The 18,242-nt window shown below is 43.5% G+C and overlaps 8 protein-coding genes across 8 annotated transcripts; 7 read left to right on the plus strand and 1 right to left on the minus strand.

The window, feature by feature from the left end:
• The first annotated feature begins 18 nt into the window (after positions 1-18).
• On the plus strand, positions 19-484 carry LOC306824552 (histone H2A). Its single transcript, XM_079344731.1, has one exon. The coding sequence runs from the start codon at positions 45-47 to the stop codon at positions 426-428; it is 384 nt and encodes a 127-aa protein (XP_079200857.1). The 5' UTR covers positions 19-44; the 3' UTR covers positions 429-484.
• Positions 485-2,860: 2,376 nt separating this feature from the next.
• On the plus strand, positions 2,861-3,285 carry LOC306824562 (histone H4). The gene has a single exon (XM_079344741.1). The coding sequence runs from the start codon at positions 2,921-2,923 to the stop codon at positions 3,230-3,232; it is 312 nt and encodes a 103-aa protein (XP_079200867.1). The 5' UTR covers positions 2,861-2,920; the 3' UTR covers positions 3,233-3,285.
• A 1,061-nt stretch (positions 3,286-4,346) lies between these two features.
• Positions 4,347-4,815, plus strand: LOC306824556 (histone H2B 1/2-like). Its single transcript, XM_079344735.1, has one exon. It carries the CDS (start codon positions 4,397-4,399, stop codon positions 4,763-4,765), a length of 369 nt encoding a protein of 122 aa, XP_079200861.1. The 5' UTR covers positions 4,347-4,396; the 3' UTR covers positions 4,766-4,815.
• Positions 4,816-7,808: 2,993 nt separating this feature from the next.
• Positions 7,809-8,432, plus strand: LOC306824547 (histone H1-like; the record flags this gene model as incomplete). Its single annotated transcript, XM_079344726.1, has 1 exon — positions 7,809-8,432. Exon 1 carries the CDS (start codon positions 7,827-7,829, stop codon positions 8,430-8,432), a length of 606 nt encoding a protein of 201 aa, XP_079200852.1. The 5' UTR covers positions 7,809-7,826.
• A 2,496-nt stretch (positions 8,433-10,928) lies between these two features.
• On the minus strand, positions 10,929-11,405 carry LOC306824549 (histone H3.2). The gene has a single exon (XM_079344728.1). It carries the CDS (start codon positions 11,362-11,364, stop codon positions 10,954-10,956), a length of 411 nt encoding a protein of 136 aa, XP_079200854.1. The 5' UTR covers positions 11,365-11,405; the 3' UTR covers positions 10,929-10,953.
• A 306-nt stretch (positions 11,406-11,711) lies between these two features.
• On the plus strand, positions 11,712-12,177 carry LOC306824553 (histone H2A). Its single transcript, XM_079344732.1, has one exon. The coding sequence runs from the start codon at positions 11,738-11,740 to the stop codon at positions 12,119-12,121; it is 384 nt and encodes a 127-aa protein (XP_079200858.1). The 5' UTR covers positions 11,712-11,737; the 3' UTR covers positions 12,122-12,177.
• A 2,386-nt stretch (positions 12,178-14,563) lies between these two features.
• On the plus strand, positions 14,564-14,988 carry LOC306824560 (histone H4). The gene has a single exon (XM_079344739.1). It carries the CDS (start codon positions 14,624-14,626, stop codon positions 14,933-14,935), a length of 312 nt encoding a protein of 103 aa, XP_079200865.1. The 5' UTR covers positions 14,564-14,623; the 3' UTR covers positions 14,936-14,988.
• A 1,061-nt stretch (positions 14,989-16,049) lies between these two features.
• LOC306824557 (histone H2B 1/2-like) lies at positions 16,050-16,518 on the plus strand. Its single transcript, XM_079344736.1, has one exon. It carries the CDS (start codon positions 16,100-16,102, stop codon positions 16,466-16,468), a length of 369 nt encoding a protein of 122 aa, XP_079200862.1. The 5' UTR covers positions 16,050-16,099; the 3' UTR covers positions 16,469-16,518.
• Positions 16,519-18,242: the final 1,724 nt, after the last annotated feature.

The raw sequence follows: 18,242 nt of genomic DNA on the forward strand, positions 1-18,242 counted from the left end.
GGCTACATTTCTCTCAGTCCCGACTCAAGAGATAAACAACAACCATGTCTGGAAGAGGCAAGACAGGCGGAAAGGCCAGAGCAAAGGCAAAGACCCGCTCTTCCCGTGCTGGGCTCCAGTTCCCAGTCGGTCGTGTTCACAGGCTGCTGCGCAAAGGAAACTACGCCCAGCGTGTTGGAGCCGGTGCCCCCGTCTACCTGGCGGCTGTGCTGGAGTACCTGACCGCTGAGATCCTGGAGCTGGCCGGTAACGCTGCCCGTGACAACAAGAAGACCCGTATCATCCCCCGTCACTTGCAGCTGGCTGTCCGCAACGACGAGGAGCTCAACAAGCTGCTCGGAGGAGTGACCATCGCTCAGGGTGGCGTGCTGCCCAACATCCAGGCTGTCCTGCTGCCCAAGAAGACCGAGAAGGCCGCCAAGAAGTAGAGACGCACGGCGTACACTCACCAACACAACGGCTCTTTTAAGAGCCACCCACACTCCATCAAGAGAGCAATTTACCTGAATGAATTCATCTGATTATTCTGATGATTTTAATATGTATTTATTTTTTGTATATTCAACGATCTTTTTGTAAATCTTGAACATCACTTATTTTTACTGGACCCCGGTCACTTTAACACACTGACACTTTAAACTGTTTACAGTATTCTATGATATACTTAATATTTTTGTGAAACAACTTTTATTTCTTTAGCTATATTCTATTATTGTGAAACTGTGTTTATTGTTATTGCGTGGCCTGCGGAAAAGTCCTTCCATTTCACTGCACATCTGTATGAGCACGTGACAAATAAAAATCTTGAAATGAATCTTGACTCTGATGAAAATCAAATGGGCATAGTTATAGTTTGTGATAAGATACACGATGATAGGTGGGCTCAGCATAACAAAATCACAGACGTTGCTAGATAATTCATTTTAGTTGGTGTTCTGATATCAGTAGCTCTATGCGAAGCTGTTCAGCTTCACGCACGCAACGAAAAGTACAGGTTCATCTGCTGCACAACGGAGACACATCCGCCCTCATCTGCAACTGTGTGACGTGTCAATTAATCGCTCATTCACAAATGTTGCTTATCACGTAACTGGTGAGCTTTAATGAAGGCAAACTTCAAGCACAGTACACTTCCTTGGCCTCAATGGAAGCATCAAGGCCAGATACAGCGGGGACTCACGAATGCAGACTCAACAGCAAGACTCCAGAAAGGGCAGAGTTTTACACAGCCCAGGTCGGTACACAGATAACAAATAAACAAACATAACTCAAGTAACTTCAAGGATTGTGTAAGGAAGACGTGTGCTTTGACAAATGGAACGAACCGCGCGCACACACTCACAAGTGTTGGTTACTACTTTACTGATGATTTATGAAATCTCCTAATACGAATGATGCTGTTTAAGGAAGTACACTCATTCTCTAAAACTTTCCTTGATGACTATCTATGTATAGCCACAAGTTCTGCTGAATACACCCACATCCCATTATTATCACCACACGTCTCTGCCTCTTTTCGATATTCCACTTGAAAACATGGGAGATAATTCAGTGGTGAAACATCTTAACAGTCCATATCTGAACTGAACTCAACAACCTCTATTATTTCTGAGTAAAGTCAGAAGAATTGTCTATTTTAGAATAATGGTTGTAGTTGTGACCTTAAAGCATCAACTATCCTACTATAGTACCTATCCTACTCTTCTTTCTGCATCTATCCTACTCTTCTGTCTGCATCTTGTCCCATCTCCCCCATCCCATTTCAAGCCCGGCACAGTTTAGCAGATGGCTGTTCCGTCGTGAGCCCGGGTCTGTTGAAGATTACTGCCTGTTAAAAGGAAATTTCTTCTTGCCACGCTATGACGGATTAAGCTGGGCTCTTGTAATACAGCCATAAGTAAGGTCTTTTACCTGCTGTTTGTAAACATAACAATGAGCATGGTCTTGTTTCGTGCTCTTTTGTTAATGTTAACAGACAAACAGTAAGGTCCTTTACCTGCTTTTTGTAAAGTGTCTCGAGATAACACCTGTTATGAATTGCCGCTATACAAAAAAGATTGATTGATTGATTTATTGATTGAACGAGAAGAGGATCATTTGAAAATAGAATGATTAAAAGTAGAATAATAATCTCTGGAGAAAAAAAAGTCCATCACTCCGGCCAGTTGTATTTACATGCAGTCATCATATGTTTTAAAGAGTCTGTTAAAGCTTCCTGTCCTCCTCTCCTTGATATGTTTCTTGACCTTCGCTGTCCCAGGTTCTGAACTGGAAACCTGAACATGTTGTGTCATTTTCTTGATAAAAAAATAGAATTAAAGCAGTGATAATCTCCCTTTATATCGCTGTATAATGATTATACTCTAATATGTTGGATATTTTCTGCAACTCCTGCGGTCAGTGTGGAGCTCGGTCAGTCCAACATGAGTCAATGTTTAAATGTGACTAAATGAACAAAATGAGAGATGAAATTTGACTACAGATAAAGTAAAAACCTGCAAAAAAAGGGAGTACAAGTACAACAATTAAGCTGTTAAAGCTTCCTGTCCTCCTCTCCGTGATGTTTTTCTTGACCTTCGCTGTCCGAGGTGCTGAACTGGAGCGTGTTGTGTCATTTGCTTAGAAATGGTATAAAACAGTAATGAGCTTAATTCATATCGGTGTTCATGATTTCACCCCAATATGTTGAAGGTTTGCTGCAACTCCTGCTCATCGTGGAGCTCAGTCAGTCCAACAGGATGTCCCAGATTCACAGTGCTGTTCAGAGGGGGGCGCTAATGCTTCAAAGGATTGTGTTTTTAAAAGACGTGACCCAAGAAGAAAAGCAGAGCTCTGTGTTCTACGAGGTTCTCAGACAAGACTTAAAGAACCGTGATTCCGGAGCAGGAAGTATTCAGCCCTCATCGTCTGATCTACTAAAATGTCTGGAAGAGGAAAGGGAGGTAAAGGACTCGGCAAAGGAGGCGCCAAGCGTCACCGTAAAGTCCTCCGTGATAACATCCAGGGAATCACCAAGCCCGCCATCCGCCGTCTTGCTCGCCGTGGTGGTGTGAAGCGTATCTCCGGTCTGATCTACGAGGAGACCCGCGGTGTGTTGAAGGTGTTCCTGGAGAACGTGATCCGTGATGCCGTCACTTACACCGAGCATGCCAAGAGGAAGACCGTGACCGCCATGGATGTGGTGTACGCCCTGAAGAGACAGGGACGCACTCTGTACGGCTTCGGAGGTTAAACCTGATCCTGACCCGCTCATACTCAAACCCAAAGGCTCTTTTAAGAGCCACACACTCAATCTGAAGAGTCATTTCTCAATGTCTATATCTCTATCATAAGCCAGTAATACGCCGTGTAAACTGCTTGTATTTGTGCTTTTTAACGAACACAGCACTTCCAATGTTGCAATAACAACGGAAGGAAAGAACAGTCTCGTGAAGGGCGGGAATAGTGTTACAAACATCAACCTCAATAATTAAAGGCTTTGACTCAAGTGTAAAAACCAAAGAGCACCGGATGCTAGACCTTATTTTTTATCGAAAACGACATGATACAAATGAGTCCTGTACTTCAGCCTCCTCGCAGTTAACGCACATATTCGATTGCATCATTGCACATCATTGCACTCTTCATGAACCTCATGTTAACACACATGAGGCTTTACTTACGTCCATGAGGTATTAGGCCACATGTCAAACAAGTAGGACTGAAGCATGTAAAAGTAGTGCTGCATTCACTTTTGAGGAACAGCTCAAAGTAAAGAAGGTACAATGCTAAAGGCATGCATGTGAACCAACAACAAAAAGATAGAACAATACAAATAACAAGGTAGGTTTAAATATGTATTCAAGTCCTTTTTTAGGCCTACACCGTCAACTTACATTGGTTATTACACAGTAAATATAGGCTATCAATAGTAATAGTGGAATATTTGTCTCAACTTTCTCGAGGCTCGAAATGAGAAGATCATTTGGGAATTGGCAGTCTTCTGTTTACACCATTTTAATATTGAGTATGTGTCGGTCAAAACTCTGGTCTTTTTCCCTCTGAGGGGTTTCACTGCTGTCTCTTTCCTCCACTATCTTGCATGTTGACATGTTGCTGTCTTGATGGGCTGTACAGTTAACGGCTCAAGGTAACCTCGGGCATTTGTTGGCTTCATTTGTGAGTCGGCATGGCCTACTATATTTGGATGGCAACATCTGGAATAACGACTGAGATAGTTCAGGGAAACGGATTTCGGACCAAGCCCGCTCACTCCACACAAAGCACGGCCCCGAGAGCCCAAGCTCCAGCCAATCCCCTGTGAGCAACAGCACGCCCTCATTTGCATCAGCAGCAAATAAAGAGAGACTCCCGACCAGGCGTAGCCATCTGATCCTGAGACCACCACTCAGAAATCATGCCTGAAACCGTGAAAGCGCCCAAGAAGGGCTCCAAGAAAGCCGTGTCTAAGGCCACCAAGACCGGCAAGAAGAGGAGGAGGACCAGGAAAGAGAGCTACGCCATCTACGTCTACAAGGTCCTGAAGCAGGTCCACCCCGACACCGGTATCTCCTCCAAGGCTATGGGCATCATGAACTCCTTCGTGAGCGACATCTTTGAGCGCATCGCTGGGGAGGCATCCCGCCTGGCTCACTACAACAAGCGCTCCACCATCACCTCCAGGGAGATCCAGACCGCCGTCCGTCTGCTGCTGCCCGGTGAGCTGGCCAAGCACGCCGTGTCCGAGGGCACCAAGGCTGTGACCAAGTACACCAGCTCCAAGTAAACCCGCTGATAACCAGCAACAACATAACGGTCCTTTTCAGGACCACCCAACCCTTCCTTCAAGAGCTCAACTCCAATTCATATATTACAACATGCATGTGCATATTCCTTTCTTTCATTTGCACACTGCAATACATCTTCTACCCCTTTTCACAAACCTATCCATTCTTTCAACACGCCCCAATTCAAGGCAACTTTACTTTCACGCTTTCTTCATCTGGACAACATAAACCCACTCATTCACCTATTCACAAGGCTTCAATATATCACACTGCAACTTAGTGCTCACTGTGTAAGCTTACTGCAAGCGAGACCAACTTTCTGGATACTAATACTCTATACAAACGGCAGACATATCTAATGTTTACACAAGACACACATTAATGTTAGACAACACATCAAAACCTACTTTTGTCAGTGAACATCTGACTTACGCATTCCTCATGTATTGGAACATTTAACCCTTTACATTAGCTTATTACATGTATAGGAGACTGAATTTCATTGTATCACAAACCTCGCAGCAAGCCTGCGACTCAACACACAGGGAGACAAAACCCACACTTACCGCGAGGGAGATTAAATCTCAAAAAGTTGCGTAAACAATATTGAGTATCTCAAAGGTAAGTAGATTTTACAAAGTACTTACCTGCAAAATACAGGACAAGTGCAGACGCATTCAATTTGCCTTCCAGGTTGCAGCTGAGGTGTGGGCGGAAGTGCTCACCTGAGACAACCCGGCACAACTGTTCCGTCGTTGTCAGTTCCATCTGAGGTGCTGCTCTGCTTTACAATAATATTGCATGAATTTTTTCCCTTTCCTCTCAAAAGAAAGAATATTTTAAAGGAATATTCCACCTCCGCGGTCAAAAGATTTAGATGTCATTGTCTCAGATTTCCGATCTCCCCTAAAGCCAAAGAGGTGAACTTTAAAACATTCAATGACATTTATCCATGTGCTGAATTTCTAAGACGGATATTTCATTTGGACAGTAAAACAGAAACAGAAACACTTGAGCACTTGAAGTTTTCCTGCAAGGTATGTGATTTATTTTGGAAGAATTTCACAAATTGGACAGCCCGTAATAACATGGAGGTGCCTCCCCTGACATCCAACAGTGTGAAACTTGGTTTTATAATGGAGGACAGAAAATTAGAATTTAACTTAAATAACTTACTTGTACTTGCCAAATATTTTCTACACAAATGTAAATACTCAAATACTGACCCACTCTTCAGCATGTGTTTGAAGGAGCTGCAGCTTTATGTTGATTCTTTGAAACTTATGAAATCAAGGAAGGCCCTATATGTCTATGTGAGAGCTTGTCAGGTTTTGATTGATTGTTGTTGTTTTTCTGTTTGTTGCTCTGTTGTACAAAACAAACAAAAAAACAATAACATTGCACCGTGTATGTAATGAAACAAAAACTATTAAATGCCCATCTGCTCGTAATATGGGCTTTCAAGTCGTTAGAAAATACCTTTTAACCAGCTCAATCCAAAATAAACACAAAAGTGCTTACATATCTTTGGGTGTGCCACAATTACATGTGGGACAATAACTACAGGGCTTGGACCTCTTAAAGAGGCCTATAGCTTGATTTTTAGTTTGTAACACAATGAAAGGAATTTCTCTCACTTGAGATCTTGTATTTTCTATGGATTCATTTCAACTGTTCATGTTACACATTTCACAGTAAAGTGATATAAGCGGCTAATTTATTCACAACTCGTCGGCTGTTACAGCCCACTATAATCCAAATGATCTCCGCTGCACTGATATGAACTGTGAATAAATGTAAATAAATAAATGTGTCCAATCCCTGATCAGGAGAATGTCTGTCGCTCTAATCTGCTTTAATATCTTGTGTACAGGGGTTGCCACCTGGTTTAGCATCAAGGCTAACTTCTTCATGAAAAATCACAACCATACTTTTTTGTTTTCATCGAATCAGAAAAGATTGTGCTGTTAAAAGGTACAAAAATGTGACAGAACAAAGGGATGTTTAAAAAGCACTTCATCGACTTTGTGACACTTTTTTAAGGCACAATGAAAACGGCCTGCGACCAGTTGAGAAACTGTTTAACAATGTGTAACAAACACGTTTTCTACACGCTGAAATACTAAACAGAAAACCAATCAATCACCAACTCACCTTAAGAACAACTGTGACTTGACTATTTCAGAGACAAAACTGCTCTCCACACAAACTGAAAACTTAAAGTGGAATAAACACATTAAAACACGTAACATAAAACAAACCAATCAATAACTAATGATGAGGATATTTACTGTCAAGAGAAACGCTCATTTCATACAGCCTTTGCTGATTTGATTAGTTTCTCAGCTTCTGGGTAAGACTAGGCTGTGCTTCAGAGACAGTAACCTGCTCTCCACACAAATGGAAACTGCTGTGATTCATTCAGCCCGCATTAACTCTCATGTCAGATTGTTAAGACGTACAGTTTCCAAACTTTAACTTTGTCCCCTTCTCATAAAATCAACCATTTAGTCGGACCTGGAGCTGAAACCGACAACAACAACATCATCTGTGAGTCTTTCTAACCGCCTGAGTCTGCGTGTGTTTACCTCCCCAGAAAAGTGTCAGATTATAACGAAACTAATCAAAGTATAACGTCAATGCTTGTTTTGTTCGATTAACGGAAGCCTCTGCGCACACTAGCAACATTTTAAACGTTCACAGGTCTCATGAAGCCACTTTAGCAGCCGAAATGTGACGGAAAATCCCCGCGTGTTACACAAACACACCGGGTACCGTCGAGGTTTGAAGCCTGCTGTCGCGAAATAACGGAGCCCTGGCCCCCAAACACGAGCTGGGTCTGAAGAGAGGAGGGTTTTCTAACTGCTGCCACACATTTCTTCGTTTCAACAGATTGTCTGTCTGAGATATATCCCCACAATGTTGAAGATAAAACACAAAGTGTCGCCACATTTCAGGCGGGAGTAGGGCTTTCTGCAGGGGTTGACTCTTCACGGTTCTCATGTTCCATTTATGTCCCTCCTCCGCTCGTTCGCTCCGCACGTCCAGTGAGAGATCATCATGGCAGAAGAAGCTCCAGCAGTAGCCCCGGCGAAAGCCCCCAAGAAGAAATCGGCTCCCAAGCCCAAGAAGGAGGGACCCACCCTCCCGAAGCTCATCCTCAGCGCTGTGGCCGAGTCCAAAGAGCGCAAAGGTGTGTCTTTGGCGGCGGTGAAGAAGGCACTGGCGGCTAAAGGTGTGGATGTGAGCAAGGCTAACAAACGCATCAACACCGCCGTGATTAAGCTGGTGACAAAGGGCACTTTGTCCCAGACTAAAGGCACGGGGGCCGCAGGATCTTTCAAGCTCGCAAAGAAAGAGCCCAAAGCCGCCAAACCCGCAGCCAAGAAGGTCGCAAAGAAAGCTCCAGCCAAGGCAAAGAAGCCCGCCGCAAAGAAAGCGACACCCAAGAAGAAGGCTGCAGTCAAGAAAGTAGCAGTCAAGAAGTCCCCGAAGAAGGCAGCCGCAGCCAAGAAAACTCCGGTGAAGAAGGCAGCCAAAAAGCCTGCAGCCAAGAGCCCCAAGAAGGCTGCACCGAAGAAGGTGGCGAAGAAGACTCCCGTGAAGAAAGCTCCAGCTAAGAAAGCACCCGCAAAGAAGACTACAGCCAAGAAGGCCAAGAAGTAAATCTTGAGACCACTATTCAAAGCATCAAAGGCTCTTTTAAGAGCCACCACAACTTCTAAAGAGTCTGTCCTAAGCAATCAGCTGTTCTCGGTTCTTTTCTAATCTTGTAATACACACATATTGCACTGCACTGTTAAATGTACCTTTCTCAGGTCTGTAGCCAGCCTAATGCGTGTGCGGGCGCCTTAGTATCCTAACACATTTTTATCTTAAGCTACATGTAATTTATTCCTGCATACTGGATGTGTTATGCACTATACGTTCTTCTTTTTTCTTTTTTTAACAAAATGCTCCAAATTCTCAGTTGATTTATTCCCTCGTGATAAGTTTGTGTTGTTGGTCTCGGTCTGTAGTACAGCATGATGTTACTTTTGCAGGTCCCATGGTTCCAACAGTTTGTGTTGAATTTCAGAGTGATTAGTTTGTTTTTATACTTAGAAAATATAATACCCAAAGTATCCTATAATGTCCGAATTTATTCTAGGGACTTAAAAATCATGGAGAGCAAAGGCTTTTTACAATGTCTCAAACAGTCCATGAGAAAAATGAAATCCACGGGACAATAAATCACTAAACAACTGTGCTTTCCTCCTCCATACACACGCAAGAAAGTGCCGTTGTTTACATCTCAATGCTGCTACTGACACCTACTGGCCACAATGAATATTGCCCTGCGGGTGATTTAAACTGAAGCGGGTGAATATCTCCTATTTAAAGTTCCACAAATCATGTAGTAGTTTTGGCAAGCAACTTCCAGAACCAAATAAAAAAAGTTCCTCGTGTTTGTCTTTGGCAACACCCTGAACCCCAAATTACTCCGACTGCTTCAACACCAGTGTGTGAATGGAGGACTAATGATGTCATAGCACCTTGATACGTCTGAAGACTAGAAATGTTGTTTCTGGCAGATTCAACCTTAGAAAGTTAAAAAAATATATATATATCTGAGGTAGAAAATACTCTTAATACTCTGGCATTCTGCAGCTATCGTTATTTCTCAATGAAAAGTCATTATTTCAGTAAAATTGAAATTAAGAAACCGTTCAGTAATATTCGTATTTTGTCATGTGGGATTATGGGATTTATAGTAAAATAATATACATTATTTCTGATTGTTTATTTTTTTTTAAAGTAGTTAAAAAAACAAAGCAAAACCTGTTTATGGTGGCTTGCTAAGATTGTAGAGAAGACACCATATGAACAGAAACAACAGCCCTGGTTATACTGGACGCAGGTTTGACCCCTGAAGTAAGATGTATAAACAAATGACACCTGCTGGAACACGCTGTGCCATTTGCCTTGTTGTTCTTTCTTCATCAGGGCCCTGCACTGTTAAATGTACCTTGCTCAGGTCTGTAGCCAGCTTAATGTGTCTCCGATTTTTTTTTTAATTTAAGCTACATGTAATTCATTCCTGCATACTGGATGATTTATGCACTATACTTTTTTTCCCCTACAAAATGTTCCGAATTCTCAGTTGATTTATTCCCTCGTCTCCTGATAAGTTTGTGTTGTTGGTCTCGGTCTGTAGTACAGCATGATGTTACTTTTGCAGGTCCCATGGTTCCAACAGTTTGTGTTGAATTTCAGAGTGATTAGTTTGTTTTTATACTTAGAAAATATAATACCCAAAGTATCCTATAATGTCCGAATTTATTCTAGGGACTTAAAAATCATGGAGAGCAAAGGCTTTTTACAATGTCTCAAACAGTCCATGAGAAAAATGAAATCCACGGGACAATAAATCACTAAACAACTGTGCTTTCCTCCTCCATGCACACGCAAGAAAGTGCCGTTGTTTACATATCAATGCTGCTACTGACACCTACTGGCCACAATGAATATTGCCCTGCGGGTGATTTAAACTGAAGCGGGTGAATCTCTCCTATTTAAAGTTCCACAAATCATTTGTCCCTCGGTGGAGAGGCCAATAGCTTCAAGTGTCTCGGCCACCACTTGTCCACGTATCTCAGCTTTTCTTAGGAGAAAACTTCACTGCGCCTGTTAGAAATGGATCAGGATTTTCAGAAAACATTCAATATATTGGAATGAAATGGTTATACATCGATATGAAGGAAAATTATTAGTGTTTACACGCAACAACATGCACAACATACTCCGGTTCAGTACCAAGGACAGCGAAAGTCAAAGCCAGGCAGGACGCGCTGACAGCTTATTGCTTTATTGCATGTTCTCGTCAATTAGTCGAACACGGCTGAGTAGCACAGACAAACACCACGGTGCATCTGCGCAGCTTCAAGACTCTCTGCGTGCCACTTTGAAAACGTTGTATACGCGTATAATTACAAGTGCTACAGCGGCAGTAGTTATGGCAATATGTGTAATCTGTGCGCGTGATATATTGGGAATTGGTTTATATTGTGTGGTTGCAGCAAGTCTAGTTATAGACTAGTTATAATATGTCATCTTGCAGTAGACAGTGGACAGTAGAGGAAGAGCTCTGAATAAATGTGGTGGCTCTTAAAAGAGCCGTTGTTGTGGTTTTGGAGCAGTAGACAGATTAAGCTCTCTCTCCGCGGATCCTTCTTGCCAGCTGGATGTCTTTGGGCATGATGGTGACCCTCTTGGCGTGGATGGCGCACAGATTGGTGTCCTCAAAGAGGCCGACCAGGTAAGCCTCGCTGGCCTCCTGCAGAGCCATGACAGCGGAGCTCTGGAAGCGCAGGTCGGTCTTGAAGTCCTGAGCGATCTCACGGACCAGACGCTGGAAGGGCAGCTTGCGGATCAGCAGCTCGGTGGATTTCTGGTACCGACGGATCTCTCTCAGAGCCACGGTACCGGGCCTGTAACGATGGGGCTTCTTCACGCCACCGGTGGCCGGTGCGCTCTTACGGGCAGCCTTGGTGGCCAGCTGCTTCCTGGGGGCTTTGCCTCCGGTGGACTTACGAGCGGTCTGCTTGGTTCTTGCCATCGTCTCTTGTCTCTCTAAACGGGAGAAAAAATGTACTTCGACACGGGCCGAGCTGCTCTTAAAGCGGAGGAGCGGGTGTGCCGCAGTGACGTTGCCTCAGACCTCCGGCCCCTGATTGGTGACGGGTTGCTTCTGGAGCTCAGCCCCGACGGGGGGAGCGAGCCCCCGCTTCGATCTCCGCTGCTCATTGGAGGAAAAGTTGTTCAAACTGTGGAGCCAAAGTCGGAGCGAGCCACCCCCTGCTGCTCTGCTGGAAGCCTCTCTTCTGGTTGGAGGGGCAGGAAAACGCCCGCGCTCCGCGGACATATAATGGAGAGCATGTCCGCCTTGGCTACATTTCTCTCAGTCCCGACTCAAGAGATAAACAACAACCATGTCTGGAAGAGGCAAGACAGGCGGAAAGGCCAGAGCAAAGGCAAAGACCCGCTCTTCCCGTGCTGGGCTCCAGTTCCCAGTCGGTCGTGTTCACAGGCTGCTGCGCAAAGGAAACTACGCCCAGCGTGTTGGAGCCGGTGCCCCCGTCTACCTGGCGGCTGTGCTGGAGTACCTGACCGCTGAGATCCTGGAGCTGGCCGGTAACGCTGCCCGTGACAACAAGAAGACCCGTATCATCCCCCGTCACTTGCAGCTGGCTGTCCGCAACGACGAGGAGCTCAACAAGCTGCTCGGAGGAGTGACCATCGCTCAGGGTGGCGTGCTGCCCAACATCCAGGCTGTCCTGCTGCCCAAGAAGACCGAGAAGGCCGCCAAGAAGTAGAGACGCACGGCGTACACTCACCAACACAACGGCTCTTTTAAGAGCCACCCACACTCCATCAAGAGAGCAATTTACCTGAATGAATTCATCTGATTATTCTGATGATTTTAATATGTATTTATTTTTTGTATATTCAACGATCTTTTTGTAAATCTTGAACATCACTTATTTTTACTGGACCCCGGTCACTTTAACACACTGACACTTTAAACTGTTTACAGTATTCTATGATATACTTAATATTTTTGTGAAACAACTTTTATTTCTTTAGCTATATTCTATTATTGTGAAACTGTGTTTATTGTTATTGCGTGGCCTGCGGAAAAGTCCTTCCATTTCACTGCACATCTGTATGAGCACGTGACAAATAAAAATCTTGAAATGAATCTTGACTCTGATGAAAATCAAATGGGCATAGTTATAGTTTGTGATAAGATACACGATGATAGGTGGGCTCAGCATAACAAAATCACAGACGTTGCTAGATAATTCATTTTAGTTGGTGTTCTGATATCAGTAGCTCTATGCGAAGCTGTTCAGCTTCACGCACGCAACGAAAAGTACAGGTTCATCTGCTGCACAACGGAGACACATCCGCCCTCATCTGCAACTGTGTGACGTGTCAATTAATCGCTCATTCACAAATGTTGCTTATCACGTAACTGGTGAGCTTTAATGAAGGCAAACTTCAAGCACAGTACACTTCCTTGGCCTCAATGGAAGCATCAAGGCCAGATACAGCGGGGACTCACGAATGCAGACTCAACAGCAAGACTCCAGAAAGGGCAGAGTTTTACACAGCCCAGGTCGGTACACAGATAACAAATAAACAAACATAACTCAAGTAACTTCAAGGATTGTGTAAGGAAGACGTGTGCTTTGACAAATGGAACGAACCGCGCGCACACACTCACAAGTGTTGGTTACTACTTTACTGATGATTTATGAAATCTCCTAATACGAATGATGCTGTTTAAGGCTGTTTAAGGAAGTACACTCATTCTCTAAAACTTTCCTTGATGACTATCTATGTATAGCCACAAGTTCTGCTGAATACACCCACATCCCATTATTATCACCACACGTCTCTGCCTCTTTTCGATATTCCACTTGAAAACATGGGAGATAATTCAGTGGTGAAACATCTTAACAGTCCATATCTGAACTGAACTCAACAACCTCTATTATTTCTGAGTAAAGTCAGAAGAATTGTCTATTTTAGAATAATGGTTGTAGTTGTGACCTTAAAGCATCAACTATCCTACTATAGTACCTATCCTACTCTTCTTTCTGCATCTATCCTACTCTTCTGTCTGCATCTTGTCCCATCTCCCCCATCCCATTTCAAGCCCGGCACAGTTTAGCAGATGGCTGTTCCGTCGTGAGCCCGGGTCTGTTGAAGATTACTGCCTGTTAAAAGGAAATTTCTTCTTGCCACGCTATGACGGATTAAGCTGGGCTCTTGTAATACAGCCATAAGTAAGGTCTTTTACCTGCTGTTTGTAAACATAACAATGAGCATGGTCTTGTTTCGTGCTCTTTTGTTAATGTTAACAGACAAACAGTAAGGTCCTTTACCTGCTTTTTGTAAAGTGTCTCGAGATAACACCTGTTATGAATTGCCGCTATACAAAAAAGATTGATTGATTGATTTATTGATTGAACGAGAAGAGGATCATTTGAAAATAGAATGATTAAAAGTAGAATAATAATCTCTGGAGAAAAAAAAGTCCATCACTCCGGCCAGTTGTATTTACATGCAGTCATCATATGTTTTAAAGAGTCTGTTAAAGCTTCCTGTCCTCCTCTCCTTGATATGTTTCTTGACCTTCGCTGTCCCAGGTTCTGAACTGGAAACCTGAACATGTTGTGTCATTTTCTTGATAAAAAAATAGAATTAAAGCAGTGATAATCTCCCTTTATATCGCTGTATAATGATTATACTCTAATATGTTGGATATTTTCTGCAACTCCTGCGGTCAGTGTGGAGCTCGGTCAGTCCAACATGAGTCAATGTTTAAATGTGACTAAATGAACAAAATGAGAGATGAAATTTGACTACAGATAAAGTAAAAACCTGCAAAAAAAGGGAGTACAAGTACAACAATTAAGCTGTTAAAGCTTCCTGTCCTCCTCTCCGTGATGTTTTTCTTGACCTTCGCTGTCCGAGGTGCTGAACTGGAGCGTGTTGTGTCATTTGCTTAGAAATGGTATAAAACAGTAATGAGCTTAATTCATATCGGTGTTCATGATTTCACCCCAATATGTTGAAGGTTTGCTGCAACTCCTGCTCATCGTGGAGCTCAGTCAGTCCAACAGGATGTCCCAGATTCACAGTGCTGTTCAGAGGGGGGCGCTAATGCTTCAAAGGATTGTGTTTTTAAAAGACGTGACCCAAGAAGAAAAGCAGAGCTCTGTGTTCTACGAGGTTCTCAGACAAGACTTAAAGAACCGTGATTCCGGAGCAGGAAGTATTCAGCCCTCATCGTCTGATCTACTAAAATGTCTGGAAGAGGAAAGGGAGGTAAAGGACTCGGCAAAGGAGGCGCCAAGCGTCACCGTAAAGTCCTCCGTGATAACATCCAGGGAATCACCAAGCCCGCCATCCGCCGTCTTGCTCGCCGTGGTGGTGTGAAGCGTATCTCCGGTCTGATCTACGAGGAGACCCGCGGTGTGTTGAAGGTGTTCCTGGAGAACGTGATCCGTGATGCCGTCACTTACACCGAGCATGCCAAGAGGAAGACCGTGACCGCCATGGATGTGGTGTACGCCCTGAAGAGACAGGGACGCACTCTGTACGGCTTCGGAGGTTAAACCTGATCCTGACCCGCTCATACTCAAACCCAAAGGCTCTTTTAAGAGCCACACACTCAATCTGAAGAGTCATTTCTCAATGTCTATATCTCTATCATAAGCCAGTAATACGCCGTGTAAACTGCTTGTATTTGTGCTTTTTAACGAACACAGCACTTCCAATGTTGCAATAACAACGGAAGGAAAGAACAGTCTCGTGAAGGGCGGGAATAGTGTTACAAACATCAACCTCAATAATTAAAGGCTTTGACTCAAGTGTAAAAACCAAAGAGCACCGGATGCTAGACCTTATTTTTTATCGAAAACGACATGATACAAATGAGTCCTGTACTTCAGCCTCCTCGCAGTTAACGCACATATTCGATTGCATCATTGCACATCATTGCACTCTTCATGAACCTCATGTTAACACACATGAGGCTTTACTTACGTCCATGAGGTATTAGGCCACATGTCAAACAAGTAGGACTGAAGCATGTAAAAGTAGTGCTGCATTCACTTTTGAGGAACAGCTCAAAGTAAAGAAGGTACAATGCTAAAGGCATGCATGTGAACCAACAACAAAAAGATAGAACAATACAAATAACAAGGTAGGTTTAAATATGTATTCAAGTCCTTTTTTAGGCCTACACCGTCAACTTACATTGGTTATTACACAGTAAATATAGGCTATCAATAGTAATAGTGGAATATTTGTCTCAACTTTCTCGAGGCTCGAAATGAGAAGATCATTTGGGAATTGGCAGTCTTCTGTTTACACCATTTTAATATTGAGTATGTGTCGGTCAAAACTCTGGTCTTTTTCCCTCTGAGGGGTTTCACTGCTGTCTCTTTCCTCCACTATCTTGCATGTTGACATGTTGCTGTCTTGATGGGCTGTACAGTTAACGGCTCAAGGTAACCTCGGGCATTTGTTGGCTTCATTTGTGAGTCGGCATGGCCTACTATATTTGGATGGCAACATCTGGAATAACGACTGAGATAGTTCAGGGAAACGGATTTCGGACCAAGCCCGCTCACTCCACACAAAGCACGGCCCCGAGAGCCCAAGCTCCAGCCAATCCCCTGTGAGCAACAGCACGCCCTCATTTGCATCAGCAGCAAATAAAGAGAGACTCCCGACCAGGCGTAGCCATCTGATCCTGAGACCACCACTCAGAAATCATGCCTGAAACCGTGAAAGCGCCCAAGAAGGGCTCCAAGAAAGCCGTGTCTAAGGCCACCAAGACCGGCAAGAAGAGGAGGAGGACCAGGAAAGAGAGCTACGCCATCTACGTCTACAAGGTCCTGAAGCAGGTCCACCCCGACACCGGTATCTCCTCCAAGGCTATGGGCATCATGAACTCCTTCGTGAGCGACATCTTTGAGCGCATCGCTGGGGAGGCATCCCGCCTGGCTCACTACAACAAGCGCTCCACCATCACCTCCAGGGAGATCCAGACCGCCGTCCGTCTGCTGCTGCCCGGTGAGCTGGCCAAGCACGCCGTGTCCGAGGGCACCAAGGCTGTGACCAAGTACACCAGCTCCAAGTAAACCCGCTGATAACCAGCAACAACATAACGGTCCTTTTCAGGACCACCCAACCCTTCCTTCAAGAGCTCAACTCCAATTCATATATTACAACATGCATGTGCATATTCCTTTCTTTCATTTGCACACTGCAATACATCTTCTACCCCTTTTCACAAACCTATCCATTCTTTCAACACGCCCCAATTCAAGGCAACTTTACTTTCACGCTTTCTTCATCTGGACAACATAAACCCACTCATTCACCTATTCACAAGGCTTCAATATATCACACTGCAACTTAGTGCTCACTGTGTAAGCTTACTGCAAGCGAGACCAACTTTCTGGATACTAATACTCTATACAAACGGCAGACATATCTAATGTTTACACAAGACACACATTAATGTTAGACAACACATCAAAACCTACTTTTGTCAGTGAACATCTGACTTACGCATTCCTCATGTATTGGAACATTTAACCCTTTACATTAGCTTATTACATGTATAGGAGACTGAATTTCATTGTATCACAAACCTCGCAGCAAGCCTGCGACTCAACACACAGGGAGACAAAACCCACACTTACCGCGAGGGAGATTAAATCTCAAAAAGTTGCGTAAACAATATTGAGTATCTCAAAGGTAAGTAGATTTTACAAAGTACTTACCTGCAAAATACAGGACAAGTGCAGACGCATTCAATTTGCCTTCCAGGTTGCAGCTGAGGTGTGGGCGGAAGTGCTCACCTGAGACAACCCGGCACAACTGTTCCGTCGTTGTCAGTTCCATCTGAGGTGCTGCTCTGCTTTACAATAATATTGCATGAATTTTTTCCCTTTCCTCTCAAAAGAAAGAATATTTTAAAGGAATATTCCACCTCCGCGGTCAAAAGATTTAGATGTCATTGTCTCAGATTTCCGATCTCCCCTAAAGCCAAAGAGGTGAACTTTAAAACATTCAATGACATTTATCCATGTGCTGAATTTCTAAGACGGATATTTCATTTGGACAGTAAAACAGAAACAGAAACACTTGAGCACTTGAAGTTTTCCTGCAAGGTATGTGATTTATTTTGGAAGAATTTCACAAATTGGACAGCCCGTAATAACATGGAGGTGCCTCCCCTGACATCCAACAGTGTGAAACTTGGTTTTATAATGGAGGACAGAAAATTAGAATTTAACTTAAATAACTTACTTGTACTTGCCAAATATTTTCTACACAAATGTAAATACTCAAATACTGACCCACTCTTCAGCATGTGTTTGAAGGAGCTGCAGCTTTATGTTGATTCTTTGAAACTTATGAAATCAAGGAAGGCCCTATATGTCTATGTGAGAGCTTGTCAGGTTTTGATTGATTGTTGTTGTTTTTCTGTTTGTTGCTCTGTTGTACAAAACAAACAAAAAAACAATAACATTGCACCGTGTATGTAATGAAACAAAAACTATTAAATGCCCATCTGCTCGTAATATGGGCTTTCAAGTCGTTAGAAAATACCTTTTAACCAGCTCAATCCAAAATAAACACAAAAGTGCTTACATATCTTTGGGTGTGCCACAATTACATGTGGGACAATAACTACAGGGCTTGGACCTCTTAAAGAGGCCTATAGCTTGATTTTTAGTTTGTAACACAATGAAAGGAATTTCTCTCACTTGAGATCTTGTATTTTCTATGGATTCATTTCAACTGTTCATGTTACACATTTCACAGTAAAGTGATATAAGCGGCTAATTTATTCACAACTCGTCGGCTGTTACAGCCCACTATAATCCAAATGATCTCCGCTGC

Source organism: Symphodus melops (assembly GCF_947650265.1).
Source record: "Symphodus melops genome assembly, chromosome: 5".
In the NCBI taxonomy this organism is placed as follows: domain Eukaryota; kingdom Metazoa; phylum Chordata; class Actinopteri; order Labriformes; family Labridae; genus Symphodus; species Symphodus melops.

Coding starts and splice junctions, on each gene's coding strand:
- LOC306824552 (XM_079344731.1), top strand. CDS start 45: ATGTCTGGAAGAGGCAAGACAGGCGGAAAGGCCAGAGCAAAGGCAAAG.
- LOC306824562 (XM_079344741.1), top strand. CDS start 2,921: ATGTCTGGAAGAGGAAAGGGAGGTAAAGGACTCGGCAAAGGAGGCGCC.
- LOC306824556 (XM_079344735.1), top strand. CDS start 4,397: ATGCCTGAAACCGTGAAAGCGCCCAAGAAGGGCTCCAAGAAAGCCGTG.
- LOC306824549 (XM_079344728.1), bottom strand. CDS start 11,364: ATGGCAAGAACCAAGCAGACCGCTCGTAAGTCCACCGGAGGCAAAGCC.
- LOC306824553 (XM_079344732.1), top strand. CDS start 11,738: ATGTCTGGAAGAGGCAAGACAGGCGGAAAGGCCAGAGCAAAGGCAAAG.
- LOC306824560 (XM_079344739.1), top strand. CDS start 14,624: ATGTCTGGAAGAGGAAAGGGAGGTAAAGGACTCGGCAAAGGAGGCGCC.
- LOC306824557 (XM_079344736.1), top strand. CDS start 16,100: ATGCCTGAAACCGTGAAAGCGCCCAAGAAGGGCTCCAAGAAAGCCGTG.